Genomic DNA, 24,139 nt, shown 5'->3' with positions numbered 1-24,139 from the left:
AGAAGGAGTTTAACAGTGACGAAAACAAAAAATACGTTCAAAAAAGACAAATTAAAACAAAGTTCACTTTCATTTGAATTGGGCAAGCTTTATTCATGGGATCATTTATGGAACTACTGGAATTATCTTTGTGGGTCAGCAAATGGACCCCAATTTGAAGTTCTAATTCAGCTCAAAGTAGGCATTAACTTGAACAACTAAACAAAGAACATGTTTTCTTTTTACAATTTTCTCTTTGGCAAATAAGCTATACTCTTTTTTAATGTGGCAATTCATATGCCTTGAACTAAGTTTCAGGTAAAATTTCAGGTGCTTTGGGCTGAATTTTCCTGTGGGCATCGGACACATATGCAAGTCCGGAGCCCACACACTCAGCAGTGTTGGAGAAACTTTACCTGAGGCAGCTCCTAATTGGCCACGTTTGCCATCCAATTAAGGATAGCGAGTGGACGAGGAAAGCAGAGGCCCATTAGGAGGCCAAACAATGTCCAAACAGCAGCCCCAGCAAAGATAAGCTCTGCTGGGGAAGAGGGAGACCTAGGGGGCACCTCAAAATCCCTCTTCAACATTGAGAAGGTGACAAAATGCTGTGAGGGACCTCAGGGTGGAGGGTTGACCCCTCCAGAAGAGTGCTTGTGGCCACTCCTGGGCCGCTGTGAGCATTGTAGCTCCCAGATGCTGCCAATTAATTTAGCACTCATGGAGCTCCAACCTTACAGTGGGGGGCTATGCAATGCTGGCAAAGTTGCAGCAGTGGGGAAAAACGGCCCTTGATTGGGGACTTAATTGGCTTCATTGCCTGCCTGTCTCCAGGGAGTGGGCTGTCGATTCTTATGGCAGCCTCTCCCTGTACAAGCCACTCAGAGGCAGTACAGCGCTGGGGAGCTGGCCCGATGGGATTTCCCGCCATTTTCCCAGCCCTCCCTGCCTCCACTGAGCTGGGAAAGTTTGGCTCTGTGTGTCTGTATTAATTAATCCCAAATCAGGCACAGCATGATTTGACACAATAATGCTTCCTTTATTTTGCTTCGCCAAAAGGCTCAGAATAGCACCCCTTGTTGCATCAATATAACATTTTTCTGGTTCCATTCCTAGTATCATGTGCCATCATGAAAATGCTAATTTGGTGTCAATTAGTGCTAAATTAGGAGCAATTTTGGGTGCCACCAAAAACTGAGTTGGCACTGCCCATTTAACATGGTACCTTTACAGCTACTAGTTCAGCCTTCATTTCTAAACATTTTAAGGTTTCCACTACCTGTATTTTGTAAATGTTTTATTGGTTTTGCAGAATTGGTAGGAAAGATAGTAAAGTTCTAAACCAAATCAAAAGTCAATCATGCATGGGCAATGCCTTGAGGCACTGTTTTACCTCTTGTATTTGGAAGCACAATGGACATTTTGCACATGATTGATTACTGTTGAGCATATTCAAAGGATATCAGCCTTGCTTTTGCCTCAGTTGACAAAGGTTTCACAGATATGTTCAGTCAGGTTTTACTGAAAAATAATACAATTCATGTTAGAGAAATACAACATACATATATTAGGAAGTAAGATGGAAATTTAGGAATGATTAAGAATCTCACAAAGAGGTTCACATACATCATAAATCACAAGAGTAAATCTCAAATGGTTTATAACTGTTTTCTGAATCCTCACATGAGATTGTAACTTTGAAACCACTTGCACATATCCATTACTTTTATAATATACCAGTGAATCCTCTACGGCATTGCTCACTGTCAGATAATAATCTCTTTTTAGGTGACACTGCTGAGCTCCATTAATAGTTTATTTGGTTTCTTTCTTTAAGGAGGGATATATTTGCAATGGAGGCAGTTCAGAGAAGGTTCTCTAGGTTGATTCTTGGGATGAAGGAGTTGTCTTCTGAAGGAAGGTTGAGCAGATTGGGCCTATACTCATTAGAGTTTAGAAGAATGAGAGGCGATCTTATTGAAACGTACTGTTTAAGATTCCGAGGGGCTACATGCTGAGAGGATGTTTCCCCTCGTGCGGACTCTAGAACCTGGGGGCACAGTTTCAGAATAAGGTGTTGCCCAATTAAGACGGGGATGAGGAAGAAGTTTATTCTCTCATAAGGGTTGTTCATTCTCTACCCCAGAGGGCTGTGGAAGCTGTCATTGAATATATTCAAGGCCCAATTAAACAGATTCTATAGAAGAGATAGACGATAGAAGAGTCTAAGGGTCTGGGGAGTAAGCACGAAAGTGGAGTTGAGAGCGAGATCAGATCAGCCATGATATTTTGAATGGCAGAATGGGTTCGAGGAGTGCCTACTCCTGCTCTGATTTCTTAAGTTCCTATGTTCTTAGTTATGAGCCATACCCTGGTACCTGCCAGTTCTTCCATGTAAAAAGGTGTTACTTGGCTGTGGTATATGGCTTACTATGTAATCCAATAGTTGCAGTCACAAGCATATTTTTTATGAAGTTTCCTTAGAGTATTCTTTTTACTATATCTTTCAAAAAACATATGTTTCCTTCCTTTCTACCCTTAAAGGAATGGGCTAGCTTAAACACTGTTCCACCTAGGCAGCAGAATATTATTTGTGAATTATGTGGGAACTCAAATAGTCAGGTGAAGAGGGATCGAACTGGAGCCTGGTCTTTGTAAATTTATAAGCTTTTATTTACAGAGACATATATGTATATCAAGCACCTCTAATCCACCTCTTTCAACCTGCCCCTATACATATGAGCATAGATGAAGCCCCAGTTAATACTCACCATATAGGCTCTGCCTATTACACAAATGAGTAATGTGGTATATGAATTTCAGTGCCAGTGTGATGCTAGGTATGTAGGCCATACGTCACATAGACTGGTAGATTGTATCAAACAGCTTGGGCAGAATTTTGCCCTCATCAGGTGGGCACGGCGGGCGGGCCTGGAACGGTCGCAAAGCCGACCACCGCCTGTGATCGGGCCCTGAACAGTTTAAGATTGTTAGTTGCACTTGCAGTGTGGTACATTCCCTTGAACTGGAAGCTACATATATTAATACACAGGACAGAAGACAGAAAGAGCATGTACACACATTGTGCCTGTTTCAGCTAAGCAAAATAAGTGACAGCCATTCGCTGACTCATTCCTCAGGGCAATGCCTTGATCAATCAGGGTCAAGCCGCCTGTGTTAAACTTCAAGCAATGCTTGGCAGTTAACTGTCAGTCACCATGGCAATGCCTCTACCAATCAGAGTCCACTTGCCACCAGTCAGTACTCTCTTCGTGTACAGTAGAAATTGTTGCTTTTCCCTTTACATTGGTATTCTTGTGAAGTCTTTTGATGAATGCATGCTGAAAAGCCTCAACATGTCTCTTTTTTCAGCAATACTCAAGTTCTGTATGACCAAACTACTATTTTGTTCCCACCACTTGAAAACAATTAACACACAATTGATATACAATTAACATATAACTCCAGTCATTATAAAACAGCCTATCTTCTGAATCAACCTAAGCAATAGTATAGGCATTTGCTAGTATATACACATGTATCACGTTTAACACATGTGTCTCACACTTCAGATATAAAGCAGTCTTTTAAACAAAGAAAGTTAAACATTTCATTCTTGGCTCTTCTGATTTTTGAGTCTGGAATTTACAAGGAAAATGATTTCAGCAGTCCAGATGCAGTGACAGTTACCTGGATTCCCATAGGGAATCCCAAATATGAGCAGTCACCAGAGAAGCCAGGTTAGCAGCTAAGCATCTCAGTTGTGTTTCAGATCCCATCATAGCCATGAGCAATGCCACTGGATATCTGCAAACATTAATAAAGGCTTTAATATTCTGTTCACTATTTCGTATAGAATCTGTTACAGAGATAGCAGTTTCATAGTTTGCAATCAGTCATGTGGCTGATATGTCACATTCGTACAGTGCTCTTATTGCATAACCATATACATTGAAATAAACATGGCCTCACAGTTGTCACAACGATGTATCGTGTGCAATGTGGAATATTAATCTTTAATTTCGTCAGTTGGTCAGAAATGTATTGAACCACTTTAAAAGGATTTTTGCCAAGCAAAGACACTGATTTTAAAATGGCCACTAATTTGCATTTGTGGAAGGCACATTCCCTGTCATGGAGTCATCAAATCTGCTCAACCCTCAGAGAGACAATGGAGTGTAAAAGCATCCTTTCTGCATTATCGAGGGGGAAATGGACCATTCAAGGAATTAATAGCTGAGACATTAATATTCAATCACCTTTGGCTATCACAATGGTTAACAGGATACAAAGAATTAATGCGCTGACCTGTTGGAGGCCACTGTTGACTTATAGAGCTTCTAAGAACAGGTGAGAGAGAATCCTACTGCTAGAGGGGACAATGACTGTGCAGTTTGAAAGCCAGTCACATGACAACAGCCATCTTTACTGCCAAGAGTAGAAAAAGGAAGCACAAGCTGCTTAAATCAAGCAGCCTAGGAAAGCAACATCTGAAGACAACAACAAAGCTGTGTGCCTCTCTCTCTCTTTCAACTAACATGAAATCTGCCTGCTTATATCATACTGGGGACAACACACAGAGAAATTCTGAAGAAGACTTCAAATTCCAAACCAGCATTTCCAGAGAGAAAAACAAGAAGAACCACCATTGACAGAACTGCTTCAGCCATGAACAACAGCGAAGCACTCATAATCAGTGAACTCTCTATTCATTTATCTTTTATTGTTGAATCTTAATTTGGCCAGAAGTTAACCTCCTCTACTTTATGATTTATAATTTTCGCATGCGCGTGTGTGTGTTACGATGTCAGGACTTGTGTTTATCTTTTCAAATATTTTTATATCTTTACCAGGGTGGGTTTTTAGTACAATAAAAGCTGACCCTTTTTGTGTTTAAACTGAAGAAAGCCTGTTGGACTGAGTACTTTGCAATCAGCACGTAAACAGTTAAGTGCGTGCACTGAAGTAGCACATTCATCCTTATAAATTTCAAAAAACCCTGTTACAATCAATCAAGGAGTGGTAAAAAACGGGGAGTCCTTGCACCCATCCTCACCGAGTCGGAACACAGTGAAGATGTATCCATTATGGTATGGATGTAGTGTAGTTTAGCATTATATTTACAAAGGAAAAGCAGGAAATCATATTTTTATTTGCAATATTCTGATTATGGATTTTAAGACCTATTATTTTACTCCCTGATGCATATACGTAAGCCTGCACAGACAGACATCAGAAGGAGAAAATCTGGAAGGTCTGCAACAAGGATTTTGTGTTAATTGGGGTTATTTTGACTTTGTACGATTGTGAATAGGCAGCCCATTACATTACATGGATTGCCAAATTTGCATGCTATATTTACATGATTGCTCAAAGTCAAAGTTACCCTCAGTGTATGGAAAAACAGTTTAAACATGTTCAGTTAAGTCCCTATTTCATGTCTTTTTATGCCAAAACTCACCAGTTACCCCTTGGATTCATTCTTTCTCATGGGGTACACATAGAGGTTTGGATGGGAAATGGGAAAGGAAACCATTGACAACAGTATGTCGTGTCAGATGGGATATGAATAAATTGTCACTATGGAGTGGAGAGGGGCAGAAAAAGCTGATGGAGTAAGGTATTAAGGAATGTGGTGGAAGATGGTCCAGTCTTGCATGACCAGGATCAACTGTTTCTTTCTAGTTTTAATGCAAAAATTATACTGCTGTCTTCACTGTGCTAATGTATTATTGGAATGTACAATGTTATCAGTTTTGTAGATCTGAGCTGAAAGGAACTGTCATTGCTTAAGGATTTAGGTTGTATGTTTAGCAACAGATTGAATTGCAAAGTGGCTGTAGTGTAGATCTGACTTTCTGATAATTCTATACATTGCAGTGTATCTCTGACAAGGAGGTAACTTATTTATGCATGCCAATACATTCAGTTTGCTCTCTTATAAGTAATGCTATAATGACCAGGACTAAATCTGAATCTAGCTCAAGTTTCTGATGGATCTGACTGAAATGATGGCCAGGATTTTCTGTGCCCGCCAGCGTCGGGCATGTTTGGTGGCATGAGTGGATAATATGGCACAATCGGTTTCATGACGGCATGAAACCAGTTTGTGTTCGTCCACTGAGCCCGCTGATGGTGGGCCGCGTTTCCTGCCATCAGACGTTGGGAACCTCATTGTAATACATTAGCATAACATTATAAGGCCCACCCACCAGACTTATTCCCCACCACCGCCACACTGGATCGTCCACCCACATCGGTGGGAAAACACGCCAACGTGTTTCATAACAGCACATAAGCAATGTGCAACTGGCCAGCTGCATTTCGGTCGGGACTTCAACATTTGTTTGCTTACCTTGCTTCGGCCAGCACTCGCAATCATCAGCGCCAGGCTTCACAGACAGCAACACATCACTTTTAGGAGGGCTCACAGCCAGGTCACTACCAACCAGATCAACCATATGTGGGTGGCTTTTCAATGGCTGCAGAGCTAGGTCTTGATGGAGAAGGGGGAGAAGTGGCCTCAGGCAAGGGAAGAGGCTGCAGGACGAGAGCTGTACTGGGGAAGGAGGGTATCCCAGGGTGTGTGTTGGGCCACATGAGGTCAGATGGACATGTGAGGATATGTGTGTGAGAATGGGTGGTGATGTCCCTTGAGCTGGCAGTGATTGAGATGCCAGTGAATGTGTGCTGGGCTTGAGTGTGTGAGTTTAGAGTAATGGGATGGTTGCCATATCCTGGCTGCACGGATGAGATCATTCATCCTCTTTCTGCATTGGATGGCCAACCTTTTCTATGTAGCATTGGCGCTGACCACTGCTGCTACTGCTTGCCATGCTGGATTGGTGATTACGCTGCCCGTCTTGCAACCAGTGCAGGTGAGGAGGACATCATGGCGGACGTCCACAGCGTCCAAATGGCATTCCAGGCATTAAACCTGGGGGTTGCAGTCTTTTTCCCTTTCATGGACATCTTCCCTGCAGCAGTCGTGGGCTTGAAGCACTGAGATGTGCACTCACGGCTGGACTTTAAATATGGCGCCCGGCATGATGAAGCAGCGAGGTGATGGTGTGGCAGGCGAATGAGAACCCGCTCGCCATGGAAACGGCATGTTTCCCGGGAATGCTCAAGTAACGCAGCAGGTTTGGGACAAGGTTTGCAGGACGAGAGCTGTACTGGGGAAGGAGGGTATCCCAGAGTGTGTGGGGACACATGTTGATCCGTGCGAGTGGCCTCGAGCTTGCGAGGGCCGAGGAGGTCGTTTTACCCACCCGCTAATGCACTTAGTGCAAATCTGGGCTGATTCCACCCGATGTTTTGCCTTCGGATATCTGCAGCAAACTTTAAAAAGCTGATACCTGAGATTGTGGCCCTGAAATTCCACCTAAGTTCCACTGTTTTCCTGATGGTTAAGGGGTGCTCTCAAGGACAGAGACTTCCTAAGTTAGGTGCTCCTGCTACGGAGGCTCAGTTAGGGCTCATTGGCCAGGATTTTACTGGCTGATAGGGGTGGGCTGAGAGGCAGGGAGCCATGTCGGGTCAGCTCACTAATGTGGCTCTGATGCTGCCAGGGCATTTTCCCAGTGGTGAAACTGTTGTGGAGAGGCTGTTCACTCCAAGCAGCTGGGCAGCAAATTACCATAATTATAGGCACAAGTAAGGGCTATTTTATGGTGCTTCTGGCTAAATATTGGTGGCTTCCCGATGGCAGCCTTGGGTGGGGGAGGGGTTGTTGTAGATAGAGGGGATAGGCTGAGTGGGCCAAAGAGAGAGCCACAGCTAGTGAAGGCAGCCTCCATGGCCCCATCTTTCTCCTTGGAGGGGCTTCCCCTCCAACATCCAGCCCTTGATTTAAAAAAAAATCTTTTTAAAAACTTACCTGGCCCTGTTACCGGTGCCTCCTGCACACCTCAGCAGCACCCACCTCTCCCTAATGCACTGCTGAGGCTTCAGAGCTGCCAGCCCCCTGATTGACCTATCAGCATCAGGAGCCCACCAATCATCTTTAAGTGGATGTTGGGCCTACAGTGGTCAATTAGCAGTCGGTCTGTGGTAAAGTTACCAAGGAAATCTCACTGCCAGCAAGTAGGCGCATGGGACTTGCTTTTTACTGGGACGTTGGGGACCTGACGCTTACTGTAAAATTCAGGCCAGTGTTTCAATAGCAGCCTGAATTAACTAAATGTGAGTGACACCTTAATCTTGCATCAATCTTGAATTTATTCTTCATAAGAGTGCCCAATTTGAATGACTTTTTACTGTTTTTCTATGTTTTCCTAATATAATGATGTGTTTTCACTTTGGCCTCTTAACAGTGCTCCGAGAATTCATTGAATGTGAGGATAAAGGCATTACTACCATTCAGTGCTAATTGGCATTAAAGTTCTTATTCACAAAGCTTTTGCACATCTTAAAAAATATGCTCTGAAAGACTTACATTACGTAAGCACCTTATCGTATCTCAGAAATCACTGAAAGTTGTTCAAATAAAGTGGTTCCTTTGAAGTTGAGTGGCTGTTAAACTTTTCTGCAGTTTGTCTGCCAAATTTTCCACCTGTAACCACATTCACTTAGGAAAAACTGCATTTTTATAGGTTACCACAGGGCTTTTGAATGGAGCCCTGATTGTGAGGTATCAAGGAGGGAAGGGACCCTAAGCTTGATGTTGAAGTTGAAATAAATTGTCATAGTAATGCAGAGAGTGTTCTGCCTCTGTCCACCATCTGAAATGCTGCACTCAGAGGGAAAGTATTTCATACAGAAAGTCAGATAATATTCCATTCAAAAGCGCTAGAGTTAATCATCTCAACAAACAGGTACAGAAAGAAAACATTTAGAATTAATAATTCATCTCAGGCTTGCTGATTAAATTAAAGTTTTAATAGCTTTATCAGTTAGTCAAATAACGAGTGAAAGAGATGCAATCTTGTTTGAATTTGAATGATCTTGTAGATTATGTTATATGGAGTTGCTTGATTTACTTCATTATGGATCGGCTTGATTTACTTCATAATGAATAGTGCAGGAGTCAAGCTAATCCAGAGACAGAACAGTGAACATAACCTAGAAAAGCCTATTCTAATATCAAAGCTGATAACTAAGAGAAGTCAATATTCTCACAGTTGCAATCTTAAGGATGAATTTTAAATTAATGTTGTTGAAGCTCTTGTACCAGAACAAAATCCTTGCAATAATAATGAGTCCATTGAAGCTATTGAGTAGGACTAAAATGTTTTTGATGATGCAACCATGATATCAAAGAGGTTGTTTTGCTAGCGCACTACATCAAATACCATTCTCCAGAGTGTGCTATAGGCATCTTGCTATTAACTTTATCCCTCATTATCCTGCCACTGGGGATGGTTAAAGCGTGACACATCGCTTTCCATTTTTGTCAATTTGACTTTTTCATCTCAAAAATCCCTCCCACGTGTCATTTTGCACTCGTCCTCTTCTCGTCTTCCAACTCACTTATCACCCATTCTCCCCTTATTCAGTAAATGGTTGGGTTTTTGGTGATGCCATTTGTGCCAATTATTGAATAGCTGGAATTCCACCTGGGTTAGAATCATAAAATACAGATTATTTTTTTCATTCTTGCCCCAAGGGACCATTTTTTGCTTTCATCCTCTTTTGATGCTCCAACTAGTGCCCTATTCAAGAACTGCAGAACAAAGCAGCAAGGCCAGGTATCAAGTAACCATTGGGTATGAATCTCTGGCTCCCTGATAAGAAGTGGTCAAGTGGTTGCATTTCTGAGCTGTCTTATGGATTTTCTTTAGGTGAAAGAACCAAAAGCTCTTCCATTATGAACCAATAGCTATCCCAATTGTTGTGTCCAGGCAGGTTAAATTGTTTTTTAAAAGGCTGCAAGATGACCTGGCAGGAAGTAAAGTAACCTTTTAGGAAGTGGGGCGGGCAGATCAAGTACCTGGCAGTTCTGATGCATTAAATCATGACTACGCTTTAACTTAGGGGGTGAGCAGACTAAATATAGTTTTACCCTTAGTTGGGCAATCAAAGCTATAACAACCGATAAGACTGTGCTGTCGACAACAAACATGCAATAAGGAAGCACAGGAATTATGCTAATCTGTCTGGTTTCTAACCCCCTTCATTATGTTGCAGATATGGCAGCTGTTGATATCGATCAATATGACATCCACATCATTGCTGATGCACTGAAGCATTACATACGAGGGCTGCCTTCACCTGTGATTCCACCAGCTATTTACAGTGAGCTAGTCTACACTGCCCAAGGTAAAATGCTGCAGATGACCTAAAATTTGTACCATTCCTTGAAAGAAGAATATGTTTTATAATGCACAATAGCCTGATAAAGTCAAAAATGCTTTCTTGTTCTGTTTTTGGAAGTGTTTAATCATTTTTCTTACCTTCTTAAAATTAAAATAAGAAAATCTGTGTTTGAAAGTGTTGACTGAGATATAATATCTGTCTCAAAAACATGAGCATGTAATGTGTTAAAGATTTAGGATATTTAATTTTTTGTAACTTTGCTTACTAAAAAATGTTAAATTACAACCCTGCATCTGACCTTTTAAACTAACCAAATCTTTCATTATTGGGCTAAAGCGAATCTTTTCTGGATCTGCTATTTAAACCCTGATAGTCATGTGTATAGGTTGTCTCAGCAAATTCAGGATCAGAGGTTTGTTACCCAATCACAGCACTGTCCATTTTACTTTTATTAAAATGGTAAGCTCTGTGCTAGCTGAGTGAATAAGTGCACTGCTTTGTGTTGTACTGAGCTATTTGAGTCAGGAAGCTTCTGGGTTCATTCCTTGTTAGGAGTTAGCTTATTTTCAAGGCGGCATTTGAGGGACTGCAATTAGCCTCGACATCCCTTGCAGGAAGAGTTAAATTACCCAATGATAACTCAATGACTTTGCATGTTGTCAAGTGATGACAGGATCATGATCAGGATCAGTTTTGATGCCACACCACAGTGGAATAACCTGCTGTTAATAGATAGATACATAAAGGATGGCAACTTGAGCAAGGCAAGTAAGAGTTCCTGGTGCCTGTGGAACTCTACACTAGTGTGGGGTAAGACCATGAGACGCAGGAGCAGAAGTAGTCCATTCAGGCCATCGAGTCTGCTCCACCATTCAATGAAAGGGAGGTAACAGAAATTGGTTTGAGAATAAAAATGGCCACAATGCCCACTTGGTGCAAGATGGTGCAGCCTGTCTCACCAGCATATCCTCGATTGGTCTTTAAACCATTGGAACCAATAAAAATGAGACGCTGTGGACAAGTACGATTAAATGGTTGATATTGCAGCAGTGACTAAAAACTGTACCGATGGAGAACAAACAAAAAGCAAATGTTTTTCTTTTATTTTGCAGCTAGCTGGCTGCAGCTATGTCTTCAGTACTAACACTCACAATCATTCACTTATTAAAATCAAACATAATCTCAACATTGATACTAAAAATAATTTACTGTTGCTTTTTAATAAATAAATGACTAGGTATGGATTTATTTATCATTTCAATCCAGTATTCAAGATACTGATGTATAGTATCATTATTTTTCCAATCTTGGAGCCAAAGTCTGGGCTAATCATCTGAGAGCTGACATACATCACCTCCGTCTTCATAAAATATTACTGAAGTAATAAAGATATCAATCAACTCCGAAGAATATTATAGACAGTATATGTGTAATTGGAGCAGGTCAAAATGTTCAATATTGATCCAAAGGAAAATCATTGTTGAATCCAAAAGCTTTAATAACACTAAGAGGCTGTTTTTGCACAGCTTTAAAAATGAGGTTTGGGTAGAATTTTACAGCCCCATCGCGGTGGGGGCAGGGCCGTAAAATGCGTCGAGCCGTTCAAAATTCCATTGACTTTGGCAGGAATGGAAAAACCTGCCGGTGGGAGGGGCTTTAAAATATGATACAAATGGATATTTGAACACCAACAAATGGCACCTTAGCAGGTTCAATCCTCCACTAGGAAGGAGATATCTGAAGAAGATTCATCCCTAAGCCAGACTAGTAGTTTGTTGTAGTTTTCTCAGGTGGAGATTGGAGAATTTGTGTGAGCAGGTCCACTGCCTATCCCCCTGCCTACGTGTGCCCACAGGGAGATCATGTCGAACAGGGAGAAAGTACAGCAAACATTCCAAAAGAAATGTCAAAAACATCTTTCTCACATTCATAGTCGATGAAAAATAAATAAGGTACATCTTACAATTCAATTGCATTTATAGTCCAAAATGATTCATATTGGGTTTATTTATGAACCCTAAAGTTTAACCCACTTTTAATTTAGATGCGCCTGGCCCTTGAGTAGCATAATCATATACATATGTACACATTATAGCCAGGATTCTGTTGGGTCAAAGAGGGCCTCACCCATCAATTGGAGAAGAGGCAGGGAACCCAATCTGTTCCGTGGGAAAGGCCCAATAGAATCAAATGCCCTTCAGGCACTTAAGTGGACCTTCCCTGGAATTGAAGTCCTCGGCAACATAAGTCCTGCCTTCCAAAAGCTGCCAGCTAATCAGAGGCTGGCAGCAGTCCATTGCTGTTAGTGCCAGCAGGAATGGTGGCAGCTCACAGCAGGGCACCTGCCAGAGATCCAGGATGACTGTAGGACCCCAGACAAATGTGAGTGAAGGTGGTGTGGGGATTGGAGGATCGATGTCACGGGGGTGGAGGGGCCTGGGGGAAGTCAAAGGTAAGAGTAGGGGTTTGGCTTTCAGTGGCCCCCCCTCCTATTTCCCAATTCTGGGTCCTTCGATAAGTATGATGGACCCCTCCCAGGAGGCTGTTGGCAGATCTGTCAGAATTTCCTGGGTGGACATCCGAGAGTGCAGGAAAGCCGTGCAGGCCCCATTTAATCCCTTAGCCACCACTAAATTGCGGTGGGCTTAGGGATAATGGGTATCAATTGGCTCATTAATGAGCCTAATCGACATCCCACAGCTGCGACGGGCGGCCTTTCCTGCATTAAATCCAGCCCTGTGTTTCTGAAAGGTGTCCTCATTTCTTCTATTCCATCATCAGTATCTGGTATTTATAACTGAAGCCAAGACGTCAAGGCAGTTAGCATTAGAGGGAAAAAACAGGTATGGCAGCTTATCTTTGATGCACCAGATGCGTAACAATTTACTAGGATGGTGTAACTATAATGAATACTGATAACAGGCATAATATCACACAAGTAAATAGAATCAGGTGACCTTTTTTAATGCTGTTGGGTTGGGCAATGCAATAAAAGGGAGATTGTAGTTTTAATGATCAATCATTCTGTATAAATATTACGTACATAATAAACTTGTCATTTGAATGCACAAACTGATAGTGGAGCTAATCTCAATTATACAATGGGCTAAACTTTATTGTAACTCTATTTTGGTGCTTATTTTGCTACAAAGAGCAACTTTACTTGTTGGAAAGTAATTTTTGATGCTGACAGATGAATGTTCAAACCGTCTTCTGCTGCTTAGGTAGGCTCATAGCAGTAGTTGTGTCAGTTTTTACCCTAATGCCACAATCTCATCTTATTCATCTCCGACCTGCCCTTGTTTTTAAAATGTGTAAGTTAATTATATTGTTTTTCTTGAGTGCTCACTATCGTCGTATCGAGATAACTTTATTAAAATTGCAAAATGCTAATGAAAACCAGTGAGTGTGCCACATTGGATATATAATATCACAGTGGATGTGTGATGCTGGAGAAGCAGCTTTACAGAAAAATGACCTATAGATTCTGACAAGAGTAAATAAAGTAGCAGGATATTCTTTTCCAAAAATTGAGGGAAATAAAATACCCTGTATAATTGATAATAACATGTACCTGTGAAATCAATGATAAATTTAATAAAATGGTGTCGTTTCAATGGCTCAGTGAATAAGTACACCTTGTGGTGTGGTAATGAGTCAGTTATAAGACATGTCTGTGTTGAATTCACTGATTTCAGCAAGGGTAAGCTGGGGTATCACCATGCCAAGTTAGCATCAGAAAAATTTATAAGGACTTGCTCACCTCCAATCTCTACCTGGTGACCACACTGCTTGAGGGTAAGACAGTGATGTTCTCAGCCATTGATAACCCAATACATTCACTAGGATGTCGCTTGGACGAGAGTATGGGAGTAATGCCACTGCCTATAATAACACGCCCAACATGAACACCATGTTAAGAAAAGTGTAAAGGGGGAAAACCATTGGAGAGAAAAGAAGGGAAGTTAAGATACATGGAGGAATGATGTGGTGATCATTAACCCTACGGTGTTTGTTATTCTACATGATCACTATGGAGTGGTTGCTAGTAGTCCAAAACTAACTACAATCACATCTTAAACTTTACAGTGCATGTTAGAGATGATTTTAGACCAATTTAAAGGTGTTAATCTTGGAGTTCAGGTGACAGTTATAAATCTCACCATTATGGCATCTGAGTCCTTTTTTTTCCTGCTTTATATTGAGTATCAATTACAATATGTTGAATAGACTGAAGTATAATCAACAGTTCTTGCCATTACAAATCCCTTGGCTGGAAACTCCTGGAGAAGTTTTTTTTAATTTGGTGAGTTAACTTCCAGCTGCTAGAAAATGTTAACTCCAGCTGGGATATATTTAGTTTTGTGTATAAGGTTAAGCAATAATATTTTTATAAAATGGTCACAAACCTCTCTAGTTCAAACTCAGAGCAAAAGGTACATCAAGGTTTACAAACCTGTCTCTCAGCATCCTTGGAACTCAGGCTTTGAAATTACTGAACATAAAACCTTTGTGCACACATTGTGGAATAAATGAGGGTTTTTGCTCCATGCATATGTATATGTTATTAGCGCTTTCGCTTACCTGTTCCGTAACATTGTAGTAGATTTTAGTTTGAGTTCGTTTTTGTTCTTGGTGCCTAAGAGAACAGGCCTTGACAAATTTAGCACTGGCAACAATGCCTGAGTGGAATGGACACAGGACAGCTCAGTGTAAGTTGGTATGCTTTGCTTCTGATTTACATTTATAAATTGGGTGCAACGCATAACAATTTCTACCCTATTATGTCTTTAGCCTTGCATGTACTTAGAAAAAAAATAGACAAACAGGACACATGAACTGAAATGGAATCTATGTTAAAAGCAAAAAGGACTGTCCCGGCAGACCAATCGTGTCAGCCTGTCTTTGCCCCACGGAACTCATTTCTTGCTATCTTGACTCCATTCTCTCTCCCCTTGTCCAGTCCCTTCAGACCTACATCCGTGATTCCTCTGACACCCTACATCATATCAACAATTTCCAGTTCCCTGGCCCCAACCGCCTCCTCTTCACCATGGACATCCAATCCCTCTACACCTCCATCCCCCACTGGGATGGTATGATGGCTCTCTGCTTCTTCCTCGAACAGAGGCCCGAACAATCCCCATCCACCACTACTCTCCTCCGTCTGGCTGAACTTGTTCTCACACTGAACAATTTCTCCTTAAACTCCTCTCACTTCCTCCAAATAAAAGGTGTGGCTATGGGTACCCGCATGGGCCCCAGCTATGCCTGTCTCTTTATGGGGTATGTGGAACATTCCTTGTTCCAGTCCTACTCCAGCCCCCTCCCACAACTCTTTCTCTGGTACATCGATGATTACCACAGTGCTGCTTCATGCTCTCGTCTGGACCTGGAAAAATTTATTAATTTTGCTTCCAATTTCCACCCCTCCATCATTTTCACATGGTCCATCTCTGACACTTCCCTTCTCTTCCTTGACCTCTCTGTCTCAATTTCTGGTGATGGACTGTCCACCAATATCCATTACAAGCCTACCGACTCCCACAGCTACCTCGACTACAGCTCCTCACACCCCACTTCCTGTAAGGACTCCATCCCATTCTCTCAGTTCCTTCGCCTCCGTCGCATCTGTTCTGATGATGCCACTTTCAAAAACAGTTCCTCTGACATGTCCTCCTTCTTCCTTAACCAAGGTTTTCCACCCACGGTGGTTGACAGGGCCCTCAACCGTGTCTGGCCCATCTCCTGCGCATCCGCCCTCACACCTTCTTCTCCCTCCCAGAAGCATGATAGGGTCCCCCTTGTCCTCACTTATCACCCCACCATTCTCCACATTCAAAGGATCATCCTCCTCCATTTCCGCCAACTCCAGCATGATGCCACCACCAAACACATCTTCCCTTCACCCCCCCGGCGGCATTCCGCAGGGATCATTCCCTCCGGGACACCCTGGCCCACTCCTCCATCACCCCCTACACCTCAACCCCCTCCCACGGCACCTTCCCATGCAACCGCAGAAGGTGCAACACCTACCCCTTTACTTCCCCTCTCCTCACCGTCCAAGGGCCCAAACACTCCTTTCAAGTGAAGCAGCATTTCACTTGTACTTCCCTCAACTTAGTCTACTGCATTCGTTGCTCCCAATGCGGTTTCCTCTACATTGGAGAGACCAAACGCAGACTGGGTGACCGCTTTGCAGAACACCTTCGGTCTGTCCGCAAGCATTACCCAGACCTCCCTGTCGCTTGCTATTTCAACACTCCACCCTGCTCTCATGCCCACATGTCCATCCTTGGCTTGCTGCATTATTCCAGTGAAGCTCAACGCAAATGGAGGAACAGCACCTCATCTTCTGACTAGGCACTTTACAGCCTTCTGGACTGAATATTGAGTTCAACAATTTTAGATCATGAACTCTCTCCTCCATCCCCATCCACTTTTCTGATTTTCCCTCTCCTTTTTGTTTTTTCCAATAATTTATATAGATTTTTCTTTTCCCACCTACTTCCATTATTTTTAAGTGTATTTCCATCCATTGTTTTACCTCTACCTTTTAGCCTATTTCGATCCCTTCCCCCCACCTCATCCCCACTAGGGCTATCTGTACCTTGCTCGTCCTTTCTACCCTTAATTAGCACATTCCTTTAGATAATATCACCATCTTCAACACCTCTTTGTCCTTTTGTCTGTGACATCTTTTGGTTATCTCCACCTATCACTGGCCCTCTATCCAGCTCTTCTTGTCCCCGTCCCCCCCACCCCACCCCCACCCCCCTTAAACCAGCTTATATTTCACCTTTCTTCTATTTTTACTTAGTTCTGTTGAAGGGTCATTCGGACTCGAAATGTTAACTGTGCTCCTCTCCGCAGATGCTGCCAGACTTGCTGAGTTTTTCCAGGTATTTTTGTTTTTGTTTTGGAATCTATGTTATTCTGCTTGAACTCTGAACAAGAATTGTGGATTTTCATTCGTCCTAACTTTAAGATTTAGTATTTAATATAATTGTTTATATTAAACAATGTTAAAAACCCATAATGTAAAAGAGCTATTCAGATCATTAAGTCAGCTTGACCCAGAGTCTGTACATGTTTATTCCATCGTAGATTTACTTCCAACACCACTTAGTAATCTCCTATTTCAAGGAATGCTAATTTCCTTCACTGGCTTCACCCCTGAAAAAAATAACCTCAGAGCTAATCTTCTCTAGAACTCTCAATCTTTCTTCTCAACAGATATTGATCCCATTCCTTTCTAAAAGTGCCAATTGACCTCCAATCAAATACCTTCTTTGGAGTTTATCCACTAGTCATTTGGATAATTTGAATTTCCAATCTCACTCATGAATATTATGTATATTATGTCTGTATCCTCTAATTCTATATTAATTGCCCCAGCACTGTCAAGACTATTTGCTTCTGCTGCATTCTAGACTGATCTCCTTCAACCCTCTTTTCTCCGATGAGCTTTTCTTCATAACTTAAATTGTGGATTCATCTTCTCCAAACCTTTTCATTGTACTTATATGATTTTTAGAGTAAAATTACCAAAGCTGCAATGCATACTCCAGAAATAACCCCACCAATGATCTGTACAATGTCAGTATATCTCATTCTGACTTGTAGCCTAATGTTGTCCAGAGACACCCAAGTACCTGATTTGTCTTATTAATAGCTGCCTCACACTGACCAGATGCTGTCAGTAAAGTATAATATAGCAGAGCATTAAGTTTTAGGCTGTTGTGCTTTCACAATATTTCATAGAGAACTATACATGGTTATAGACTCACAGTAAGATTTAGATTCCAGGATTTGCTAGTGAAGCAAGTAATGAAATTATGAAATAATATCTCTACCAAGAAAGGGTATTTGGATTTATATAGCTATTATAGCCAGAAACTAGGTCTGCAACTAGATCGGAGCAAGTTTCATTCCAGATTTTGAAAGATAAAAAATACAGGAACTTGTCAGCTCATGAGTAAAAATGGTTTTAGCTAGCTGTTGGCAATCTATCATTGATCCTATTCATACATCTATAATCACTTTGTTGCTAAGTGCAAATTAAGCAGCCTAACTAGTTCACACTTTTGTGTGTTGTGAACAACTGAAGAATTAGCTGGAAGATGATGTGGGGAATGCTGTGTATTCCAATGGAGGAGGAGGAGGACAGTCCATCCTGAGCAATATATCAGGCTTTGCAGAAGGGGGCATTGTCGTGGACTGGGAGCTGGTTGCCCATGAGGCGCCTTAAGAGTAGGAGCAGCAGTCTAGGTGTTTTGAAAAACGGTGAAACTAAGCCCAGAGCTTACACAAATAGTAAATGTAATATCTTCATACCTGTACAGGCATGACACTCCTCCCTCCCACTGGGAAAAAAATGTAATTCTGTTACTTTTTTTAACATGGTATTTCTTGCAAAGCAAATGATAAAAGTGCACATGCACTCTCCAAATGCACTTTGACTTTCCCACACAGTTATCTGATACAGCTACAGTTTCTCTGTTGCATTCCTTTTCTCTTAAAATCCCCCAGTTACATATTATCTGGTGATTTTTATGAATGACAGTACAACAATATCAAGATTGGTGGCTTTACTAGACCTAAGCTGTTCAGTGCAATTAATATTGGAAAAAAATTCTGAATGCGTACAGTCTTCTAATACACTGTAGGATTTCACCAGGCTATTTTCTGTTTGAAGGCTTTTAGGACGCAGATTGATCTGAGTGCTTGGATGGGAGTTTTGCAAAGCCCTTCCCTTTTCATGGCCATGTCTACAATCCAGGAGTTGGGTAAATTAGGTCCTGTCCACTGATGATTCATATCTTTAGGATAATGGGTTTGGGGGCATTGTCTTTAGACCCATGTGAGGTGTCTGGGTTCTGCCCTTGCATCCCATTTTCAGCGGCCTTGAATTATGAACTACTGGGTTTGGGTGGATTTAAGTTTTTAACCTGGTCCTTTGAGGGTTCTGTGTTTAAGTCTGTGCCAGCTGCACTCAAACTTTCCTTATGGCTGGCACAAGTGCAGTTCAATTTCAGGGGTAATGACTTCCCTATGTCTGTTACTTTGGGGATGGGTTGGACCCCAATCAGTCCCTTGTCATTTGGGACACTACTGCCCACAGGTGACTGACCAGCTTCTGCTGTACTGCTCTGTGGCTCTTCAACTGGTTGAGGCATCTCCCTCACTATCTGTTTGCCTGTTAGTGAGCTCCCCTACCTCCCACTTAAATCCAGAAAAAAGGTTTCTGAAAGCCATACTTCAGGCTCATTCCCTTCAACTTCTGCCTTTCCTGTTCCATCACTTTTGCTTTTCTCTGGCTCTGTCTTGGCCATCTTAAGTCCAACAGGCCCAACTCTGGCCCTTTTTAACACTGCAGGTTCTAACCTGACCCTTTTTAATTCTGTTGGCTTTTTTTAGCCTCTTCAACTCTTATGGGCCCTATCAGCCCCTGCAGGACCTTTGTCTCTTCCTCAGCCCTCTGCACCTATGCAGAATTCTGCTGTTTTTACCCAGTCTTCCCAGTCTCTGTCTGGACTGCCCTGGACTCTTTGGGTTACTACCTTCCAACCGGCTAGGTCGTTTCCTAACCAAATGTCTACCCCTTGTAAGGACAAGCTTGGGCTCGCACCCATCATTACTAGCCCCGTAATGAGCTCGCCCTGCAGGTACAATTTCACTAGTGGCACTTCTACACACTCTCCAGTGAGTCCTTTCACAAGCACACCAGTATTCATTCTGCTTTTGGGCGGGAACTCACTCATCCCTGCCATTAGCAGAATTTGCATACAGACAGTATCTCAGACTGATCTCCTTCTCCTGCTTTGAAAAACTAAGGGCCACTTTCCCCTTAAATACAAAATCCTCATAGGTGTTTGGGCCTTCAATTTCATTTGAACAGAGACTCATGGCTTTCATGGCCACAGACATTAGCTGGCTGCACTGCCTCTTGTGAGGGTTTTTGCATGCTGACAGTGTTCTTTGATATGACCTGGCTTGCCACAGTGGAAGCAAGCAGGGTGTGATCCTGCTAGTTTGATTTGCAGGTTCTTTCTTTTAAAAGTTAGAGATTGGTTTGACCTGTCTTCTCTACTCTCCTATCCTCTGGAGTCAATTTCTGTTCTCTCTATCTCCTTTTGATCTTTCTTTTGCTGACAAGAGCTATCTGAACCATTTTTGTTTTGTCTTAGAGGTTTGTAGGTCAAATCGTAGCCATCAGCCATGGCTACAGCTGCTCTGACCGTGGAAGTCCTTTGGTTCCTCTGTGTGAGTTTTGAGGCTGTGGGGGAGACATTTTTTAAACTCCTCTAGCAGTACCAGCTCTCTTAACCATTCATCGGTGCGATCTATCTTTAAAGCTCGAACCCACCAGTCAAAAGCTACCTGTTAAATTCTTTCAAATTCCAGATAAGTCTGTGTGGCTTTTTTCTGGGAATTCCAGGATTGTTGGTGGTGTGCCTAGTTCATAGGCACTGAGGATAGTAGCCTTTGTATAATGTAACTGGCAGAGATCTCAGCAGACAACAGTGTAAATCTCACAAGCTTTCCTTACCAGCTGACCCTGTGTTAGGAGTGTCCAAAATTCTGTTGGCCAATGTAACTGAGTTGTCAACTTCTCAGAAGCTGTAAAGAAAGTCTCTACAGCCTCCTCTTCAAATTTTGGGACAAATTGGGAGAACTTTTTTTGGCTCCAAGTGAACACAAGGCTAATTAATTAAGGTAATCAATTAAGTTAGGTATCAATTATCATTGCATTTGTAACTGTGGGACCTTCATTCAACTCTTGAGAATGAACTTGTGGGGTGGGGTGGGGTGACGGAAGGGGGAGAGAGAAAAGTCTGACGTTACCTTTTTTTGTAAACTCTTAGGTCAGCTGCCTGTATACTTGGTTAGCAGGTATACTGCTAGACCCAATTATCCGAGGCTGCTGCTTCATTCTAGGATCTATCTCTGTTCTCTGTACATAAATTCCTGGTTTTGTGATAAGTCAGATCTTGCTACCTGCAGGACAGAGTCAGAACCTGGAAAGAACCCCCAATGTTAGGTAGGAGTTCAACCAGAAGAAACAATAGGAACTTTTTACTTGCCTTTCCTTTTTGTTTAAGACTAAAAATCTACCAATTGAGAAGTTTTAAAGAAAGTGTTTTCATAATGTACCATGTTTCATGTAAAGGTTAAATAATTTCTGGGGGGTGTATCCCCAGATGCTCAAATGGAGGTTTGCACTAATTGTAAGTAAAATAGTTTTATATTCTCTGCATTTTCTCCTGCTCTTCTATGTAGCCTATTACCATGTTATGTATGACACTCACTCATTAAGCCAAAACAGTTGATTTCTTTTTATACCATATGTTATTTTGAACTAAAGTAGAAATTGCATTGATTAAATAAAATTGTAATCAATAATAGATTTAGGCCGAGATTTTCAGTGTCCGCTGGCATTGGGCGTGTTCAGTGGCGTGAACGGACAATATGGCGTGATTGGTTTCTCGATGCCATTAAACCAGTTTGCGATCGTCTGCTCAGTTCGCCGTTGGGGAGCCGCGTTTCCTGTCATCGGATGTTGGGAACCTCATTGTAGTACGTCTGCATATCATTATAAGGCCAGCCCGCAGGACTCATCCCTCCCCACTGGAGCGTCCGCCCACGTCAGCGGAAAAACACACCGACATGTTTCACAACAGCATATACAAGGTGTGCACCTGGTGGGCTGCACTTCGCTCGGGACCTCAAGGTTTGTTTGCCTACCTTGCTTCGGGTCAGCATTCACAGTCATCAGCGCCAGGTTTCACAGACAGCACGGGCTAGTATCTACCTACCAGATTAGCCATATGTGGGTGGCTTTTCAACAGCTGCAGGGCTAGGGCTTGCTTGGGGAAGGGGGCGAAGTGGCCTCAGGCAAGGGAAGAGGCTGCAGGACAAGAGCTGTACTGGGGAAGGAGGGTATCCCAGGGTATGTGTGGGGGCAAATGTTGATCTGTGCAATTGGTATCAAGATGGTAAGGGCTGAGGAGGCAGAATCCAGAGGAGATGAGGCCAGATGGACATGTAAGGGTGTGTGTGAGAATGGGTGGTGATGTCTCTTGAGCTGGCAGTGAGTGAGATGCCAGTGAATGTGTGATGAGTTTGAGTGTGTGAGTTTAGGGTGATGAGATGGTTTACTTACCCTGGCTGTTTGGATGAGATCATTCATCCTCTATCTGCATTGGATGGCCAACCTCTTCTGTGCAGCATTGGCACTGATCACCGCAGCCATCGCCTACCAAGCCGGAGTGGTAAGGTTGCTGCTCCTCCTGCGGCCAAAGCAGGGGTAGAGGACAACACAGCAGGCCTCTATGGCGTCCAAAAGGTGCTCGAGGGCTGCAGTCTCCTTGCCTTTTGGGGCCATGTCTTCTTTGCAGCAGTCCTGGACTGGAAGCACTGAGCGCGACTGCACTTGGTGCCTGGTGTAATGAAGCGGCGAGGTGATGGTGTGGCAGGCGAATCGGAGCCCACCCACCATCGAAATGGTGTGTATTCCGGGAAGGCATAATTATTGTGGCAGGTTTGGGACAATACGGCGTGAAAAGCCACCATTGTGGCCGGCGGGTAAAGCGTTGATTTTCCCGCCTGCTATTGCACTTTGTGCAAATCTGGGGCAATTCCACCCTTGGTGACAAATGTTGATAAATCTAGGTTGCTGTCTCATTCGGAAATCCTGAGCTAAGTGTGTAATCTGAATTGCGAAACTAGTAGCTATTGTTACAGACAGGGGAGAGAGAGATTAACTGAAAGCCCCAATTCTACTTCCCTTCTGTCTGTAATCTGTGTGTTCCCAAACTGCCATTAGTATGCAGCTAATTTAAAAGTCACCAGCAGCAGACTTTCATGGTTTTAAACTAGGAGGATTGTTTATTCACACACTCACCCTGGAAAGTCTATCGCTATGTCAATCACACGCTACATACCCAAGAAAGATACAATTAAAAATGACAGTGCACTTCTACAAGTATTAGAACCAAATAGAATGGTTAGCAGTTCACATGTCTTTGAGAGTCCAGTGGGAGCTTCTCCCACTCTGGAACTGTAGTTCAGGTAAATTCAGATGCCTGGGGTCAGATCTGAATTAACTGCAGGGTTCCTTCAAAGGGAGACCGGTTCAGCAGGTTATGCAGACAGGCACTGGCGGCTGTGGTAGCCGGAGGTCCAATTTCTTTGCAGGTGAACTTGGAGCTTTTCAGAAATGGACTTGAGGATGCATTATAAAAGACTTTTAAGCCTTACAGTTCTTGAAAGGCAAGATGCCACAGCCTTTCTCTGTGCCTGCGCTATTGTTAATGTTGGTCTGCAGACTGCCCTTCTTTTGGGTTTTGGAATAAAAGATTTTCAGTATCAGCTTCAATCACATGATGAATGGTCACTGTAGGGCTGGACTGCTCCTGTTCTTTGCTTACATTGTCCCGAAGAACACCACTGTGCTGTGGTACTCATGCAGGCCTCCACTTTCAGACAGTGACCAGTACTGCGGCTGAGTTTGGGGGGGGATGCAGGGGCCTTCTACTCCCAGTGGCTGAGACTGTTGTCCACAAGGACACCACTGTGCAGTAGCGGTCAGGCAGAACTCCACTTTCAGAAGCTAGTGCTTCACTGGGTGTGGGCTGTGAGGTAACGGTGGGATGACGAAACCAAGATGGGCAATGGGGAAGGAAGGCTGTGAAAGGACTGAGGGGGAAGGGCAAACACAAATGGGCCTTTCTGGGGTTGCCCTCTAACTTGCTGTTGCCCCAAGAGTGACCAGGAGTCTGCTTAGAAAGAAAGGAGAAAGACCTCTACGTGATGAAAGGCCACTGAAAGCCAATGTCTTCATTAGCACTGTTAAAGGGCTACTCAGAACTCAGTGGCTACACATCACAGTTGTTGCATC

At 42.8% G+C, this 24,139-nt stretch overlaps 1 protein-coding gene across 2 annotated transcripts in view; it reads left to right on the top strand.

Moving 5' to 3' along the window:
• pik3r3b (phosphoinositide-3-kinase, regulatory subunit 3b (gamma)) overlaps positions 1–24,139 on the top strand; it is a 614,009-nt gene that overhangs the window by 317,935 nt on the left and 271,935 nt on the right. For both annotated transcript variants that reach the window (XM_078561061.1, XM_078561062.1), the window contains one exon: positions 10,108–10,239. In XM_078561061.1, coding sequence (XP_078417187.1) covers positions 10,108–10,239 — 132 coding nt within the window. The remainder of the gene's footprint in view (positions 1–10,107; positions 10,240–24,139) is intronic.

The sequence above is a fragment of the Cetorhinus maximus genome, chromosome 17 (assembly GCF_964194155.1).
Source record: "Cetorhinus maximus chromosome 17, sCetMax3.hap1.1, whole genome shotgun sequence".
NCBI lineage: Eukaryota > Metazoa > Chordata > Chondrichthyes > Lamniformes > Cetorhinidae > Cetorhinus > Cetorhinus maximus.
The sequence above is the reverse complement of the archived record's forward strand: the minus strand, read 5'-3'. Positions and strand labels throughout refer to the sequence as shown.